Below are 20,000 nucleotides of genomic sequence, written 5' to 3' on the forward strand. Positions count from 1 at the left end.
GCCAATTTTTCCATCAACGTTCTTGGTGAGTCAAGATATTGTTGTGATTCTGCTTTTTAATTTTGGTCTCTTGCATTTTTTAGTAATACAGCTTAACGTTTATTTTTTATCCGTCAAACTCTGTGAGTAATTATTTTTCGTGGTGAGCTGAGATAGAGCGAATCTGCTTAAGTGATATTTACCTCTTCGTTCAGAGTTTTTTTCCGTCCATATTTATTCCTTTTATCTCAGCATTCTTTGAAATTAAAATAATTACTCCTTGTTTTTTCCTCTTTCCTAATGCAGCGCCTGTAATAACTGCTACTACTGATGCATTTATACTGATATAACCATGTGACCTATTGATAATATTCGTCAAGCTCGAAGAGAGAGAGAGAGAGAGAGAGAGAGAGAGAGAGAGAGAGAGAGAGAGAGAGAGAGAGAGAGAGAGAGAGAGAGAGAGAGGTATTTTTGTATTCCTTTGATATAACTAATTCATCAAAAATAAAACTGACTGCATAAAGGCCACTCCAGTCAGTATCAGAGACAACGATATTTAATGAAAAGCTCAATTAACAAATGTTGATCACAACTGTATATACGGAATCCCTAGGCAAAGGAATAATTAAATTTGCAACCAGTAAGACCTTTTATGAGAAAATACAACAGCCGTACAATGAACATTAAAATTATCTGTTTCCTAATATTTTTAGACAGGATTTTCACTGAAATTTCTTGAAAATCTGAAAAGGAAATTAAGTATAAAGATTATCAACATTTATTTTTGTCCAGCCGTGCTTCGGTCTGAACATACTGTCTCTATCCTACACCTTCAAAAAAAACAATTGCTCTTATTAAATGCCATCTTAGTTTACCAGTTTGCAATATGCCATTTTCTTCCCTTAATCTTTCAGCTTCTTCAGCCCACAACCTCCTCCTTTACCTTGATTAAACACTCTTTTTCCTTATTATCATAACCTTTCCCTAGCTTCCCTATTATCCTATGGCCCCCCTAACAGAGATTAGCCAATCCTCTTCCTGTTTTTCATCTCATTTTTCAGCTTCATCGCCCCATCCGTCCTCCGCCTACCAGCTCCAAATTAACCTGTTTTCGTCATCATCACCTTAGTCATTAAGATTATCCATTCTCTGTCAACTTTTCTCTCTCATCTTCCTCATTTCATCTATTCACTAATCTTCATATTTCTATGACTTTCTTTGATTACCAATTTTATCTTCTTGCACTCATCTAATTGTTTTCATCTCCCTATTCTTCATCATCCCTTCTTCGTTATCATCACCTAATCCTCTCAACTTCCACGTTCTTCCTCATGCCTTCCTCCTCGACATGACGTCACTCACGAGCCCTCCACATTCCCCATCATCCGACTTCTATATCGTCATCTCATTTCCTCATCTTCCCCATTTTCATTCGACCCTTCCCCTCTCATCATCACCTGATTCCCTAATTTTCTCCATACGTCATCATCAATCCTGACCGCAAATTAACCATTCCTTACCGTATTCATGCCTATCAGTCCTTCCCTGCAATTATCACTATCACCTATCACCCCTTTCTTCCCTTGACCATTTCCGATCATCTCTCCTGACCTATATTGCCCCCTTTCCTCACCCCTTCCCCATCCCCCTCCCCCATCATTAGGACGCTCCCAACATCTGCCACCTGAGGGTCCAATGCACCTTCCGCAAACAATGCAATTGAGGGGCGGATAAAAGGCCTTGACGAGAGAGAGAGAGAGAGAGAGAGAGAGAGAGAGAGAGAGAGAGAGAGAGAGAGAGAGAGTGAGTTTAGTTAAGAGAACATAAAATGGGCTTAAATGCACGTGTGCCCAGGCTGAATTAATTCGCAATGGGGATAGAATAATGAAGTGGTCTCCATCCGGGACATTAAGGCACAGGCACCTTTCTGTGTTTTTTTTTTTTTATTTTGATTTTTTTTTTAAGCAGAAGGAGCAAGAGAGGTCATTTGAGAAGTGCAGCTTCAAATTTGGTTTAAAGTGTCGTTTGTTCGTCGGTTAACGACGTTCATACTCGTGTACTTTTTCTTTAGGCTTTTGATTATACATGCACGCCAACGCTCTTATAAGCATGCAATATCGCCTGAAAATATATGCTAATAATAACATCCTCCTTGTGGAAATGAATCCCAGATAACTGAAGCAGTAAGCTAAAATATATACATATTTAGACATATACATATATTAACATTAATATATGTACACACACTATAAAAAAAAAAAAACTATATATATATATATATATATATATATATATAAATATATATATATATATATATATATATATATATATATATATATATATATATATATATATATATATATATATACACACATACATATACATGTATATATGTATACAATATGTATATATATATATATATATACATATATAAAGTATGTTATTTAAATGTTATTTAAATATAAAATTATAATTCAATTTAAAATCTCAAATATAGGTATTAAATGAGGTAGGTAATTTCTTTACCTCCTACGTTTGATGATTAGTAAAATTAAGTAACCGAATTATGTAACAGGTGCTGTAACAATAACAACAAAATTAACAAGATAATAACGCAAATGAAATTATCTTACAAGGACACGCAAAGAAACAATAAATATTCTATAAGCTTCCCATTTTCAGTCATATCTGCAGCCTTAGACTAATTCTTCATTATCCTTGTTGTTTTTATTAGAATTATGCAACATTTGACTGCATGATTTTGCCAGAATACCATTATGCTCTTCGTTGATACTGTAAAGAAAAGCCTAAGTTACGAGACGTTAATGAGAGATTAAGGAGCATCTAGCATTGATCTTGCGTCTTTCTTGCTGTCTAAAATGATATAATCCTGGCAACTGGTAAGAAATAGAAAAACATGTAGTACAAAAAAAAAAAAGGATCCACTTTCGGTGATTTTTTTTTAATCTGCACATAAAATTTTTACATAATCCTACCAACAAACATACAAATAAACTAAAACAGACACACAAACACAAAACAAGAAGCCGAACTAAAAACGTTACTATAGAAGATGCTATAAGAACTGGTTATAGTTTTCATAAGTATTAAAATGATATTAAAGCATACCAGCAAATACAGGATAAAGTGGATCAAAATTGCAATAATAAGCATTGAAATACCCTCTGTCAACGGTAATTCGATTCATGAATGATTCCAGTCGAAATCAATAAATACTATTGAGCCTTAGTCAACAACAACAAAAATATCCTTCTTGCATTTTGATGTAATTATTCCTTATTTGGTTATGAATTCTCTAAAAAAAATTTCTATAAAAATGTTATATATTTCATATAAATACACTGGTTATTTTATTAAAAACAAGGAAGTTCCGGTGTGATGAAAACTCGCAATCAAATGATCTTATATTTTAGTTCTCAGTCACCCAAAAGCAAAAAAATATGGCTAATAGAAAAATTAAATATAAGCGTTAATGAAATGTAAAGAAGTGTATACGTATTCATTCAATGAATTTAAATATTAATCAGACATAAGAGAAATTCCATCAGCAAACAAAGGTAAAAGATTAATAAAACTCAATTATGAGCAGGAGGGCTGATGAAGGTTTCGCAAAGTGACTATCCCGTAAAGAGAAAAGGGGCAATTCAAGTATCAAGGGAAAACAAAGGGTCCCTACCAAAGGGTGGCCAAGGGGAGCCGTCCCCAAAACATACGTCCAGGTCCCCCTACGTCCACCGCCAGACCTCCAACCCCTGCCCCCCAACTCCTCCAGGAACTTTGATTGGCACAGGCAGGAGGAACTGAGAGCTTGTGTTCATCAGCGTCTAAGAGTTTAATGGGACTCCGGAAGAGGCTCCAAAAAAAAAAAAAAAAAAAAAAAAAAAAAAAAATGAAAATTGCTTATAAACTTTTCACGACTTTTTTTTTTCTTTCTCCTCCAGCGCGAGTGTCTTTTCAGACGCTTAACCTGATGTGTTTTAATTTTACTTTAGGGGATAATAAAAGACGTTTTATAATATGATCGCGTGTCTGTCCCGTCTCGCTCCCAACCTGCGCGCCCTTGACGGGACTTGGTGGTGCAGGGGGGAGGATGTTAGCTGAGGGGTGTCCCTGGGGAGCTACTGGAGAAGGGAGGGACTCCTCTTGTTATTTGGTGTTGTTCTCTTCAAGTTGCTGTTGTCAAAAAAACGAGGGGAGGGAAATTTATCACTTTTACCGTTGCGTCATGCCATGCTCCATCATTGCGAGCTGGCAATACTTTTGTTCCTTTATTTTTGAAAGAATATTTTCAAGCTCACCGTATTTTAGTTTTATATTCTTTATATTATTTTCTCTCGAGCTCGCAGTATTTTATTGCTCTCTCTCTCTCTCTCTCTCTCTCTCTCTCTCTCTCTCTCTCTCTCTCTCTCTCTCTCTCTCTCTCTCTCCTGGTCAGATTACACTAAAGTTTAAGGGAAATAAATAGTAAAAAAAAAAAGTTTTATGTTTCTTTAAGCTTGCACTACTCTATTGCTTTATTCTTACCCTTTTTATTAGGCTACAGATTTTACTGCTTTATTTCTTCAGTAATATTATGCAGCTTCCAGCACCCGCTGGCATTATTGTACCAGGCTTTTTAACGGGTGTTATTTTTGGCCCTTTACATATTAAAGACTTTCTTGATCATTCTTGTGTCATTTTTATTCTTTACATCCTGAGGCCTTTTTTTTTCAATATTTCAGTATTTTCATTTATATTTATCAATTTCAAACATGCAATATTTTCTCACTTTATTTCTGAAAGAGATTTTACAAGTTTACATCAGTTTTTTTTCTTGTTTCCTGAAGAATTTTATTGGCTTATATATCTTAAAGTTATTAAAAATTTTCGTTGCTTCATTTCTTGAAGAATTTTTTCAAGCTTTTAATATTTCCCTCTACTATTTCTTACAGTTTGCAGATTACAGCAGTTTTGTTCCTTTGCCTCAGAAAGAATTTTTCTCGAAATTTCTGTGCATTCTGTATTTCATAAATCCATTTTTCCAAGCTTGTAGTAGCCTACTTCTTTCATTTCTTAAAGAGTTATTTTGAGCCAGTAGTACCTGTCTTTTAGTTCATTTGTTTTCCTAAGGATGTAATGTCTTTCTTTCATAATTTCTCAAAAGAATGTTTTCTTATTTAAGGTTTTTTTTTCTGTTAGATTTAATACATGAGTGTTTCGTATGTTTGTCATTTTGAAAACTGTTCCATATTCCGTTGATCGAGGGCCTGAACTTAAGTACTTGGCTCTCAAGGTAAACAATTACTACATTTAGTTCTTTTACGTAGATTACCTCATACAGAGGAGAGAGAGAGAGAGAGAGAGAGAGAGAGAGAGAGAGAGAGAGAGAGAGAGAGAGAGAAGCTCATTTGCATTAGCCTCATTAAAGAGTCTCTTTTTATCAACATCAAAACCCATCTATTGTTCTATGCATACGCCAGATACCTTTGAACATTAACACCTCAGAAAGTTTGTCCTTTTTTTCGGCGGATGGCTTTCAATTAATGTTTTGATGGCAGGAAAAATAGCAATCATAATAAGCCGCGGCTTCAAAGGGCAACCAAGGTAAAGGCCGCAATAATTAGCAGCGTTTGGTAATACTGACTGTACCGTGAAAATGTTCAGTTGAGTAACTGAATGGCTTAGAAACAAAAGAGGAATCAGTATATCTATTAGGAAAATCGAGTGACATGTTAACGAAAGTAGGTAAATCATATCAGAAAGGCGCGCCATATAATAAAAGAAACGAATTAATATGCATGAATTTGAGCGAAATGTGAGAAAAACAGAAAAATTTGTTCGTGAAAGTACGTTAAAAATAAAAGTTATGAAAAAATTGGCAAAAACTACCTATGTAAATGAGTGCAAACGAGAAAATGTTTAGAGAAATCTAATAAAATGTTAGAATACACCAATGCTATTTAGGGAATAAAACTAAAATATTAATCTAAAAACTATAGTCTTTCGGAGACCCCTCTGAACGAACGCGAAAAACGCAGTAGCAGGAGAAAAAATATTCACAATAAAATAAAATAACAATAATAAAATAAAATAAAATATTAACAATAATGAATGAATGAACTGGAAAATAAATAAAGCGATGAAATAAAATACAGAATGACAGCTTATGGTTGCGTTACATCTGTAACTTCAGATTGTACCACTTATTATTTGTATTTCGAGGACAACGGGGGCTGTACCTTTGCAGGTTAAACTCTCGAACTTTGTCGAGTAAATTAACCGTTTCCATCAAAGACGGTTTGACGACAGAGCAGGTAAGGCAGGTAAACAGTGTCCGTTAATTGAACAACTTGTTTAAATGGAGGCTTATTGTTCTCAGCTTATCAATATCGAGAGCTATTTCCGTTTGCCTGCCTTTGCCTTTGAACAGAACAAACCATTAGTTGTTATCAGAAACCTATACCGTAAATAAATACACAAATATATAATATATATATATATATATATATATATATATATTATATATATATATATATATATATATATATATATATATATATATATATATATATAATATATATATATATATATATATATATATATATATATATATATATATATATATATATATATATATATATATATATATATATATATATATATATATATATATATATATATATATATATATTATAACTCTTACTGTAAAATAACAGCGCACCATGAAGGTAAAAAGGTCCATAAAAACACTATATAAACGTTGCAACCATATATTTTGAATACTCCAGTATCCCTGCTCACTGGTGAAGTATCTAGCGTATATAGTGTTTTGATTTTTTTCCATATATAATATATATATATATATATATATATATATATATATATATATATATATATATATAAATATATATATATATATATCTGTTTATATACTGAAGCCAGTGTGAAAGATCCCATATTCGGATACACGTGTAATACATTATTACAGCAATCCACCTAAACACTTCATTGTATATTATATATATATATATATATATATATATATATATATATATATATATATATATATATATATATATATATATATATATATATATATATATACTATATATATATATATATATATATATATATATATATATATATATTATATATATATATATATATATATTATATATATATATATATATATATATATATATATATATATATATATATATATATATATATATATATATATATATATATATATATATATATATATATATATATATATATATATATATATATATATATATATATATATATATATATATATATATATATATATATATATATATATATATATATATATATATATATATATATATATATATATATATATATATATATATATATATATATATATATATATATATATATATATATATATATATATATATATATATATTGTGTGTGTGCGCATGTCCGTGTAAAGGCGCAGGTCCGCCTGCATTATACATCATTCACAAAATAAGTCAAACAAATGATAAGTTAATGTTCATTTGCCAGACAGCGTGCAAGCCCTATAAATTAGAAGTTCCGATTAGCTATTAACCCAAAGCAAACCTAATAGTGACGTCGAGTATTGCATTAATACTCACCCTGCAAAGACAATGGATGATAATTCGAACCTCACGGGAACCCATCGTGAAGATCTTACGGGAAGGTATTAACAGCAATGACCGAATTTGCATGTATTGGGAGACATGGTCGGTTTCATCTTCATTTTTTTTAGATAAAGTTATGAGTGGAAATTGCTAATAATAAAAAAATTTGGAATGACTCCCATTTTATTTTTGTAAAGAGAGGTCTGTTGGCGCGTATTGTCAAAAATACAAAATTATTTAGAATCGTTTATATTTATTTAAAATTATGGTCTTTAATTTTTCTGATAAAAAATTAAAGAGATCATGCATTTTGTACGTCAGTTATTTGTTTGGTGAGAGTAGTTTGGCTGGTTAAGGATGAATAGCAGTAAGAGAAGAGGAAGTTAATGAAGTGTAAATATTAAACTACATATATTATAGGAATAAAAGAACGCATTACTTTGTCAAAAAAGCATGTACGGAGGACATCAAAAGTTATGATACACATATGACCATCGTCACTGTCTCGAATTTGAAAGAAGATACTGTACAATAAAACAAATATTAAAACAAAATCTAACTCCAAGTTCTGTACAATCTTTTCTTTAATACGAAATTTACGTCACAGAAAAAGTAATCATCAAAACAGATATATCTAATATCCTCTATTCTAACCAATGTAAGTTACACCTGTTTTAAAAATATAATCATACATAGTATCTCAGATTTATCACCATTTTATTTTGAACAAATGTTCAAGCGAAAATGTGTACCATACCATTCTCAATTCTAGATTATCACTGAAAATAACCATAAATTAATGACATGCAATAAGCATAACCATCTTCAATAATGAACATATTAAATTAACAAAGGATGGAATTCAAACACTGAACGAAAACATTTTTGCGAGGTAAATACACTAGCTTATTATTTTATTTCGAACTTCCTGACTTAGGCTTAATAAATAAAACGAAATGCCACAGCGCTTGGAAACCTCTTGTCTGGAAAACTGGGTAATGAATGCAGGAGCTTTGTCAAGGTTAAGTATGTAGTGCCAAGACGTGCCATTGTTTCGAATGCACTTCCTGCCTCAGCTTGAAAAACATTGTGCCACTCTCAGTATTAAGTTTATATTGTTTGTCTCAACTAAGAACTTGAAATTAAATGAACAATAGTGAAAAAAATACTCTGAAAATTAGAGCTAAAATTAAATGAACAATAGTGAAAAAAAACACTCTGACAATTAGAGCTAAAAATTCAATGTTAATGAAGCGTGGAATTTCATTGGTTAATTGATACCCCTTTTAATATTCAAACTGAACAGTTTGTGAAGTTGTTTCATCGCAAAATGTTTGATGTGTATTTTAGTATTTGCATTATAGATTACGTGCGGAATTAGAGACCCGCTGAAAATTAAAAATGTTCAGCAAAGCAGTGCTAAAAATATAAGTTATAAAACAGCGATTTTCGTTATCAAGAACTGATGTCTTTTTTAGCATAGCCTAATTTGTTTGGCTTTACAGAAAGATGAAGGTAATGAAGTTGTAAAACCCAGACATGAATATAAAAGGTTGAGAAACTGAGAAGCTTCATCGTAGAATTTTTGAAATCTGCTTTTGCAATTGAAATGTATATTTTGTTATCTTACGCTAGTACGAGAGAGAGAGAGAGAGAGAGAGAGAGAGAGAGAGAGAGAGAGAGAGAGAGAGAGAAAGAGAGAGAGAGAGAGAGAGAGAGAGAGAGAGAGAGAGAGAGAGAGAGAGGGGGGGTATAATTCTGCAAACTGACCAAGCTGAGTACTGTCTGTCACACATCATGCTAAAGGACATAAACACATCCTGAACTTTGTATATCTTGCATCCACAGAGCCCAAGAAGGAACCGGAGCTGGACATAAGCGAGGCAGTCAATCAAACCGTTTTCGAGGGAGAGAGTACCTCACTGCAGTGTACCGTCCGCACCTCGCATACGCCAGAAGTACAGGTGAGGGTCTCTGCTTTCAGTTAGCTTGACTTGGCACAGGTGAGTGTCTGTACTTTCAATTAGCTTGACTGGTCTCCATTTTCCATTAGCCTGACTGGGCTCCATTTTCCATTAGCATAACTGGGCTCTACTTTCAATTAGTCTGACTTGGTACAGGTGAGTGTCTCTACTTCCAATTAGCTTGACTGGTCTCCACTTTCAATTAGCTTGACTGGGTTTTACTTTCAACTAGTCTGACTTGGTACAGGTGAGAGTCTGTATTTCCAATTAGCTTAACTGGGTTCCACTTTCCATCAGCTTGACTGGGCTCTGCTTTCAATTAGTCTGATTTGGTACAGGTGAGTGTCTGTACTTCCAACTAGCTTGACTGGGCTCCATTTTCATTTAGCTTGAATGGGCTCTACTTTCAGTTAATTTGACTTGGCACAGGTGAGTGTCAATACTTCCAATCAGCTTGACTTGGTACAGGTGAGTGTTGTACTTCCAATTAGCTTGGCTGGGCTCCACTTTCAATTAGCCTGACTGGACTCTACTTTCAATTAGCTTAACTGGATTTGGTGTTTCTCTATTTTCAATTAGCTTGACTGTGCTGTACTTTCAATTACCTTGACTGGGCTCTACTTTCAATTAGCGTTACTGGATACAGGTGCCTCTACTTCCATCTACTTCCAGTTAGCTTGACTGGCTGCAGGTCTCTCTACTTTCAATTAGCTTTATTGGATACAGGTGTGTCTACCTCCATCTACTTCCAGTTAGATTGACTGGATACAGGTCTCTCTGATTTCAATCAGCTTGACTGGTAGAGTTGACTGTCTCTACTTCCAATAAACTTGACTGGAGTCTACTTCCTATTAGCTTGTATGGTTACAGGTGAGTGTCTATACTTTCATTTAGCTTGACTGGATACATACGAGTGTCTACTTTCAATTAGATTGACTGGATACTGGTGAGCATCTTTACTTTCAGTCGGTTCGACTGGATATAGGTGAGTGTCTCTTACTTTCAATTAGCTTGATTGGACACAGGTGAATGTCTCTAATATCAATTAGCTTGACTGGATAGGAAGTGGCTACTTTAATATCATTGTAACATTAGGCCAGTCAACTGTTTATGCGGACATCCACTCGTTATCAGTTGTGAATGTATCATGTACTCGTATATGCTTTAAACAAACGGTTTACGGATAACATCCTAATTTCAGCAATTTTAGATTAACCAAGGACGCAGAAGTTACCCTACCTGGAGCGAGGGGAACTTCACCCCTTGGACCACCTCAAATCACTATTCTTATAAAACACCTAAAAACATTCAACGTTATTTAGCTTCATGAGAGTCAAGTTATTTACATTCGAGTGATAGAAAAATGTTGAAATCAGGCAATAAGATAAAATTTTGTACGAACTGTTGACAAAACTGCCCTAACTATAGTGGTTTGGTCGATTCTGTTTCGATAAACATCTCGTTTCAGTCCTTACATTAACACAAAGGTGTATGCTTATATAGAATTATTCATATATGTATATGTATATATATATATATATATATATATATATATATGTGTGTGTGTGTGTGTGTGTGTGTGTGTATGTATGTATACACACACATATACAGTATATACACACATATATATATATATATATATATATATATATATATATATATATATATATATATATATATATATATATATATATATATATATATTTATATGACACAACTATCATTCTGTTGTAAATACGTTAGTCAACTTTTTATTCATTACAACAACCAGGAATGAATATTAAGAAGTCACGGATTTGTACGATCTACAACAGAAATGATTGATGAAATAAATAGACAGACAGCATACCAGTACGATCTCCACAATCATCTCCAGCTAAGAAGACAAACAGCTCCGCTAACAAGTTCCGGGCATGTCTCAAAAGCTTCCATGTTGTTTTTACACCGATCTAGCCTCAGTAACGCCACTGAAGCAGACGGGGAGGGGGGGGGCCGCTTGTTTTGAGTCAAAATGGCGCTCCCTCAAGGAATAATATTGACGCCTCGAGACTTTGGCCCCAAAAGAAGGTGTTATCTTAGCTTTTCCCCTGACGACTGAAGCCTCTTTTTATCTTCGTCAGGTGGGGGGTAGAGGTAGGGGGCCTGGGTGTAGATGGGTGTAGCTTGCCTGTTACTTAACGAGGGGATGATTTCTTGTTTTGTCAAGGACAAAGTGGTAGGCTTTAAGGTATTTTAAGCATTTTTCTTTTTATTCTGAAGAATGCCCAGCGTGTTTGGTTTTAAGTACTAATGTGCGTTTCTATTTACCGGACTGTCATACGTGGATTCTCGGGACGCATCTATGTGGTCACAAAAATATAACGGACGTCGAACTATACTGAATTATTTTACTGGTCACAGTTAATTTACAATAATTCCATGTAAAAGTATTTCCCGAATTTTCTACTTTTAGAAAGCTAGTACTTACCTAATCAAAAGACGAAAACCACTTACAATAGAAAAACCGGAATATTTTTTACCTTAATTGTCCAAGTACTTGGTAAGACTAGCACATTATTGTTTAATAAATACTACTTGTCACAATGAAACTAAAGCGAGAGTCACGGCCATTTTATAACAATTCCGTGTTATTGTATTTTCTTACTTCCCACTTTTAGAATGCCAGTATTGGCCCCAGTCAAGAGAAAACCATTTACTGCATAATAAGGGAAACATTTCTACTGTACTGGATCAGACTAGGGTATTTTTTTTTATTTTACTCATCAAAATCAAACTGAGTAAGAACATGCAGACTGGGTCACATATAAACACACATACAAATACACAAACACACTACATATATATATATATATATATATATATATATATATATATATATATATATATATATATATATATGTGTGTGTGTGTGTGTGTGTGTGTGTGTGTGTGTGTGTGTGTGTGTGTGTTTACAACACCAGACATTTTCCCAATACTTTAACTTTTCCCTTAATGACATAAACTTTCAATTCCTGTCTCCCTAGTGGCTGAAGAAGGTCAACCCGGAGTCCTTTGAGGGAGGCAAAATCCCCAACAAGACCATACCGATCGGCAATCAGCACTACCGTCGGGTCGAGACGGCAGCGCCCGTCGTGGCGAAGGGCGGCAACACCTACCTCTCCAAACTGACGATCGTCAGGGCAGTGCCAGAGGACGCGGGCATCTACGCCTGCCTCGGTGCCAACAACCTCGGCTACGACTACAGAGAGGCTCACCTGACCGTCTTGAGCAGGCGAGATGGAGGTAAGGGATCTTGTGGAATTCTCTAAGTATGGGTTTAGACTCTTTATGGGAGCTGGTGGCTTAACGTTCTGTTTTCATGGGTTCCGATAATGTAATGTTCAGTTTTTATGGGATTGAGTAGTGGAAAGGTCGAGTTTTCTCGGGATCCGATAGCATTATTAGGTTTAGTTTTTTATGGTATCCGGTACTGTAATGTTTAAAGCTCATTGGATCCGATAGGGTAATGTTTAGGTGTTTATGGGGTTCAGTATTCAGTTTCCATTAGACCCGATGGTGTAATGTTGAGTCATACCTGACAAGCTTAGGACCATAGGCAAGATAATATTGTATTCACAACTTATATGAGCAAAACAAAACAAATATGAAAAAAAGATAATCTATCGTAGTGCTTAAAAAGCATGCGAAAACAAATAAAATTTAACCCCTTCATATTTTTCCCCGCAGTCCAACGCGCCCCTCCCGTCGGCCCCAAGGAAAAGAACATCAACTGGTTCTTCTTAATCATCCCAGCTGTCGTCATCCTGGTTGTAGTTGTCGTGGCAATTATGTGCCAGGTAAGTACCTTATGAATCAAAACGCGTTACTGATAAGAATAATTACAACTAAGATATTTTCATGTGGAACGTTTTCTGTTGAAGGGAATATTCTTCTCAAGTCTAGACTTTAGGACGGTGCTAGAATTTTTAATATTACAGGCAACAGAATTTGGAATGGAAATGATTCAATACGACTACAAAAGTCTAGGTAAAATTGGGTAAGTGAAACTATTTGTAAGGAAGGATTTTTTGTGTTGTCAGCGACAGTGTATTTATACAATAAACTTACATCAACGTTGCCTCACCTAAAATAAACAAGTCTTTCTTGGATATTCTAATAAATCGTGGTACAGATTAACTACGCTAATTCCGTGTTCAGAGACTTCCATATAAACACACATCGCCTAAGAGTATCACTAACTTACCAATAACAAAATGAAATTTACATTCATTTAAGTGATGTATATAAATGTATACACATCCAAAATATATTACCAATATTGTACACTCAAAATGCTAAGGAATGCAAAATATACTGCAATGTACTATAGGCAGTATTGACGTCCCCAGCCTCTCAGAAGTCTTGAAGTCTTCTTAATCTTCTTTCTATGGTTCCATCCCTTCTCCATCACAGCCCCGGGCCCCCTTTCCTCCTATACCCAACTGAATAGGGACGTGGGATGGAATTTCACATCCCAGTGCATCCGTATTCCATTCGTAACTCAGTCGAGTTGGATGGTGGAATTATTTGCCTTTGTAACAGCACCTCAAGTTCCTGGAATTACTGTCTGAAGATTAGTCGGTTACTGATCTCTCTCTCTCTCTCTCTCTCTCTCTCTCTCTCTCTCTCTCTCTCTCTCTCCCTTCCTTCAAAGAAGTTCTTCCCCCTAAAGGAGTATATCCCAACCGGCTTTTTTTTTCCCACTGTTACTACGCTCCCTCTTCCTCCCTAAGCATTCCTTTCAATCCTCCACCGCGCCCTCCGGATAGTTTCTTCTTGTTCCTCTTCTTCTATAAAGCAAAACCTATTCAGTACTAGTGGCAGCTGATCTTCAAGGGGCCTGAACAGGTCAGTTAAATAAAGATGATATTTTCTGCCAAGCAGCTATATAATATGAGTGTTTCACTTTCTTGGACAATCTTACCTTTTTCCGAAGGAAGATGAGATATAAAAGCAATCACCGTTATGATATTCTTTTGGATACTTTCAATATTGTTCTGCCTTTCTTCGTTTTAGCAGCACCAAGGTTGACGGGTATAATTAGTTTTTATGTTTTTCGCATGCATTTCCAATTTAGGGTGAAATATAGATTAATGATACACATCAAAGATATCAAGAAATGATTCACCATTTATCAAATAAATACAGAGAAGTACAAACATGTAACGATTAAATAAATATACATAAATCAGAACATCTTTTACCATATGCATACATCAACAGCAATACCTACTGGTTGCTTTGGGAGTAAGAGTCCGTGCTGGTAACCATTTATCTCCCAGCTTAATCTATAACGAAAAACTGCTGACTAGAGCCCCTTTAAACCTTATGAGAATCGGCCTCACTGGTAGGTGCCCAGAAAACTAATCCTCTGATTTAAACTGAAGGGAATGAAAAAAAAAACTGATAGGAGGCAGGTCAGTATGATGGTATGGAACCTCAAATGAATGTGGACGCTGACCCTCTAAAGGGAAGACTGATACCTCTTTGAATATGTTGGTTTGTATATTAATAATAATAATTATACACTTTATGTCCACTTGCAAAGATGGTATGCCCATAAGACATACACTGTATAAAATACAATATGTTAAAACAAGAAAGCTGCAATAATAATAATAATATTAATCTAACCTCTTCATGAGGTTTATCATTAGCTTTTGGTTAGGGAAGTCCGGTGAATGCGTCCTTGCTTGTCGTCCGAACCAATCGCTCAAAGTCTTAAGTTCTTGCTAGTAGTGGCACCGTATGGTACCCCTTGGCACTATGGCACGTAAACTGAATAGGTGGCGTACTTTAAAGATCAGCCTCTTCTGCCCTCTGCGCACGTGCCCGGCCGTTAAATAGGACCCCTAAAATGAGCACCTCCCACCTGCCCGACAACAAACTAGCCGGGCATTTGGCGTTGCTACGCGTTGTTCATCGCTGTTTCGTAGCTTGTTAAGATTATCCGCGACAACGCACATTCTCCAACAAACTCATGTCACGGCGAATTCCTCAGGTTTACACAAGAGTTGTTTCAAAGCTGTATATTACTACGAGGAAGAACAAAATACACAATAAAATTTAGAACAGTATGTACTGTACAGTAAACTAGGATGGGGGATCTGGGTACGAATGAAAACAGATGTCATTTAAGCAGATAATACCGATGCCATCAATTAAGTTATTGTATTTATGTGGGCATTTCTCTCTCTCTCTCTCTCTCTCTCTCTCTCTCTCTCTCTCTCTCTCTCTCTCTCTCTCCCTGGGGTTGTTGAGAAGAACCTGTTGAGACTACTGAACAAAATAAAGGTAAATAAATAAATGAATAAATAAATAAATGAGGCTAATGTTGGTTAAAAGAACAGTGTTTATGAAAACTGGCTTGAAGCATATTACTTGTTTTCCCTTTTCCACCCTGACCATTCCATTCGAGGCCTGGTTTTTTTTTTTTTTTTGGCACATCTAATGATTATTACATACATCATAATCTCGTTTTATCCAATATGCATCAATTACTATTTTTATTTCTTTTTCATTTCCTGCTCATCTTGTCTTTAAATATTTCTTTTCTACTCTATGTAACCCAAGTTTTTAGCCATTTTGCTCTAGCTGTCTTTATTCCTCCACGCTCGTCACTTTTTTTTATTACTACGAATTTTTCATCTCCATCTTCGCTTTGTATCCATACGAGTCCTTCTCACCCTCCACTCACCCCTTTTTATTCATTCATTTTTTCTCCTCTTCCACCTCGATACGCCAATGGCAACACACAAATCCTTCTACCTTCTCCATTCTCCACCCCAGTCCATATCCCGCCCCCCCTCACCCTGCTATCTCCCATCCCCAGATTCTCCCATTCAGTGACACACATAACGGCCCCATCGCTCTCCATCCATCTTGGCGGAGTTGTCAACCTGTTGTCCTGGCTCTGTCTCCATACATCTTGGATGTCTTTTTTACTCTGCTTTTTTTTTCTTTATATTTTTTTTATCTGTCTTGCATGTCTCCATTTTTTCCTTTCCGAATGGTTCGGCTTTTTGCAGGTTTTTTAAATATTGTTTTTTTCCTTGTTGAGTGTACTGATATTTGCAATATTCGTGTTTTTTTTTTTAGATACTAGGCTTTCAATTGGGTTGTTCATGCGTTTTTTAAACAATATTATGAGATGCATTTTATCCATCTGTACAAAAACACATTCGTGAAAATTAATAAACTTACGGAATTAAATGGCACTCACAAGTATACTGGGTTTTATGAATGTAAGTATATGATTGTACATAGGCAGTCTACAAGATATATACATACACACAGACACATATACGCATTATATATATATATATATATATATATATATATATATATATATATATATATATAATATATTCATAATTCCATTTAACCTGTACTTTCACCCGCACATCTGGGTTATTGTTATTTTAACTTTCCACATATCTCCACCATTTTATTAAACGCCGTTCCTGTTCATTTCCCCTTTTAGACAGCATGCTCTTTCTTTCTACGTCTCTCTTTCACACACACACACACACGCGCGCGCGCACGTACACACACATAATCTCTCTTTCTCTTTTCTCTCTCTCTCTCTCTCTCTCCCTCTCTCATTTTTATTGTCATTCTCCTGTTTCAATTTACCCGACCCTCATTCCTGTTATATCCTCTCAACTCCATTCCTCTCTTTCTCTTCCCCCTCCCCTTCTCCTTAATCTGCGTCTTTCCTCTCCATGCCATCTCCTCTTTCCTCCAAATATTCACTCAACTTTTTCCTTTTTGTTTTCATTTTATTAATGCTTTTCTTGTTCTTTATTTTGGAATGTCTCTTTTTCATTTATTTTTAGTTGCTGATTTACTGGATTTCCGTGAATTAGTAATTAGATTTGCAATTTTTTGTGGATCTCTCTCTCTCTCTCTCTCTCTCTCTCTCTCTCTCTCTCTCTCTCTCTCTGAATGTTTATTAGTTCTTACATAGTTCAATATTATCCATTAGGTTACATTTTAATAATTTTCTAGCACCCGCTGCAAGAATTAATCTGTTTTCTTTTCATTACCACTATGGCAAACAAAACATTGTCATATTGTTTTATTTTCATCAAGGCAGTAATGGTATGTTTGCTGCCCTGGAATTAAAGCAAAGTTGACGTGGGACGGGAAATTCGAACTATCTCCTCGGCAGAAAATGTTCCTCTGACACCTGAGTCAAAACAAACGTGCGTAGAGCAATCGCTTGTCGATGCAGCGGTGACTACAAGATAAGAAGCAACGGTGAGAAAGAGAGAACGCTAAATACAATACAGAGAAAGACCCAAGGATGCAACAGAAACACTTAGAAAGTTTGTCTTTTAAGTGGAGATAAAAATCCCATATCTCCTTATCAAACATTCTCCTCGAGATTTTCGTAGATATTCTCTTATTTTCGTCAGTAAATAAATTCGTCACATAGACAAAATCAGGCAATATCCGCACTTGCAAAACCAACATGGGCAGCAACGTGGTGCGTACGAACGTGCGGGTTGTGTGTATGAAGAGATCATTGTACACCTGAACTCTGATAACAAATGAATAGGTAAATTATACAGACAATGGTATTCTCTCCATGGGCGTAGGCGGGATTTCAGTTTCGCTCAAATTTTATATCTATATACAGTCACATTTTATATCTCTACATACAGTCACATTTCAATTAGCTTTAAAGTAAAAACTTTTGGTATAACATTTCTTTTCTTTTATGATGTTTACATTTTAAACATTTTAGCATGCCAAATTTTACCCACTACCCTCTTCTCCACTGGCCACACTCAGGGAATACTGGGATCCAACGAATTCGCCACCCAAAAAAAAACAAATCCTTTCACATGAATTTGTTGTGTTGTGGCTAAATTTAAAGAAATGTCATTATTACTCATTATGTTTTCATTGGTCGATTAACTGATAAAAATTCTGATTAGGTTTCGATATATATATATATATATATATATATATATATATATATATATATATATATATATATATATATATATATATATATATATGTATGTATCATTGGTGCGCCTTTTACGCCTTCTACTTTAAAGGGAGCAGTTCTCTAAAAGGGGCTAACCTTCAGGTTTTAAGCAATCTATTTGGGATGAGATTGCTAGCACCCGCCCTGTCTTACGGATGTTCAAGGGTTATGTGAAAGTGTACAAGGTCTAGACCTTGAAAGTGTATACTGTAGTGATTTGGCAATATTGTACTGATTTGGATATACTGTAGTGATTTGGATATGCAGAATTAGCTTGAAACTCTTCATAATAACACCTGCGAATCTATGCATATCTCAGTAACACACATGTAAGTGCGTACTTGTGTATGCGCGCGTGTGCGTCTGTGTCTATGCGCCCGCACTTTCGAACTTCTTATCCCTTAATACTAAAGATTAGAAGAACTTCCCCAGTAGGGGCTTCCGTTAAGCCTAGAGGCCACCGGTGTAATCCATCATAGGGCTGTGTGTGTCATCGAGATAGACCCGTGGGAATGAACCTGCTTTTGGGGTATCTGTAGGGACACTTCTATTATCAGCTCATTAATCTCGTCCCTAGGTCCTCCTCATTTCTCATACTTGTCTCCTGGCTTCTCCTCATCCTCCACCTGCTAATTCCTCAGAGCCTTCTTCTCTTTAATCAATCAACGATCTTCAAGAGAGTTTCTGCCTCTCGTTTGTTTCTAATGACCTTTCCTTTATCGTCATTAGCCAACTATTCACAAATTGCTTTTTTCCTTCCAGTCACTTTGATCACGTTCCTCCTTCTCCCTCCTTACTTCTATAGGCCTACCTTTTATCTCTTCTATTTAACTTTTCTTTATTTTCTCCCTGTCATTCAAACAGGCATACCCAGTGTCTCCCATATCTCCTTTTCTCCCCCCTTCTTACTTCGAACGACAAACTTCTCTCTCCCATCTTTTCTTATATTTTATTTCTCCATCTTTTGACAAAAAAAATCCCGTCCTTCTTCCGCCCTTCCGGTTCCTTAAGCCAGAGTTACAAAATAACCCCAACCCCTTCACCTGGTAGTAAGGAAGGTCTGAAGGTCCTTCTTTGGCATTAGAAAAAGATTACTCCCCCTCCATCCCGTTAGAAGTGAATGCTGATGTCCTTCGGCAGTGCATTGTGGGTCGTCACTTGATGTCTTCCTTAAAAGGTACGGATTTTGCCTCCGAGCTAACACGGGCTCTTACTTCTAGAGCAGCCCGTCTGTGGTGATTTACTTCTAGAAGTGAAGCTATTCTCGCAGGAAATAAAAAGAAAAATTAACACGAGGGATTAAAACGTCATTAAACCTTACGGTGCCCATCAACTGGAAATCAAACTTAAATCGCTGCCCATAAAAAA

The 20,000-nt window shown here is 35.3% G+C and overlaps 1 protein-coding gene across 1 annotated transcript in view; it reads left to right on the forward strand.

Moving 5' to 3' along the window:
* LOC136826905 (fibroblast growth factor receptor-like 1) overlaps positions 1–20,000 on the forward strand; it is a 216,040-nt gene that overhangs the window by 185,965 nt on the left and 10,075 nt on the right. Inside the window, 4 exon segments of the mRNA XM_067084434.1 lie at positions 1–25; positions 9,477–9,592; positions 12,616–12,874; positions 13,319–13,428. The exon segment at positions 1–25 is cut by the window's left edge and continues 111 nt beyond it. Of these exon segments, the coding sequence (XP_066940535.1) occupies positions 1–25; positions 9,477–9,592; positions 12,616–12,874; positions 13,319–13,428 (510 nt within the window).

Source organism: Macrobrachium rosenbergii, chromosome 41, assembly GCF_040412425.1.
Source record: "Macrobrachium rosenbergii isolate ZJJX-2024 chromosome 41, ASM4041242v1, whole genome shotgun sequence".
Classification (NCBI taxonomy): domain Eukaryota; kingdom Metazoa; phylum Arthropoda; class Malacostraca; order Decapoda; family Palaemonidae; genus Macrobrachium; species Macrobrachium rosenbergii.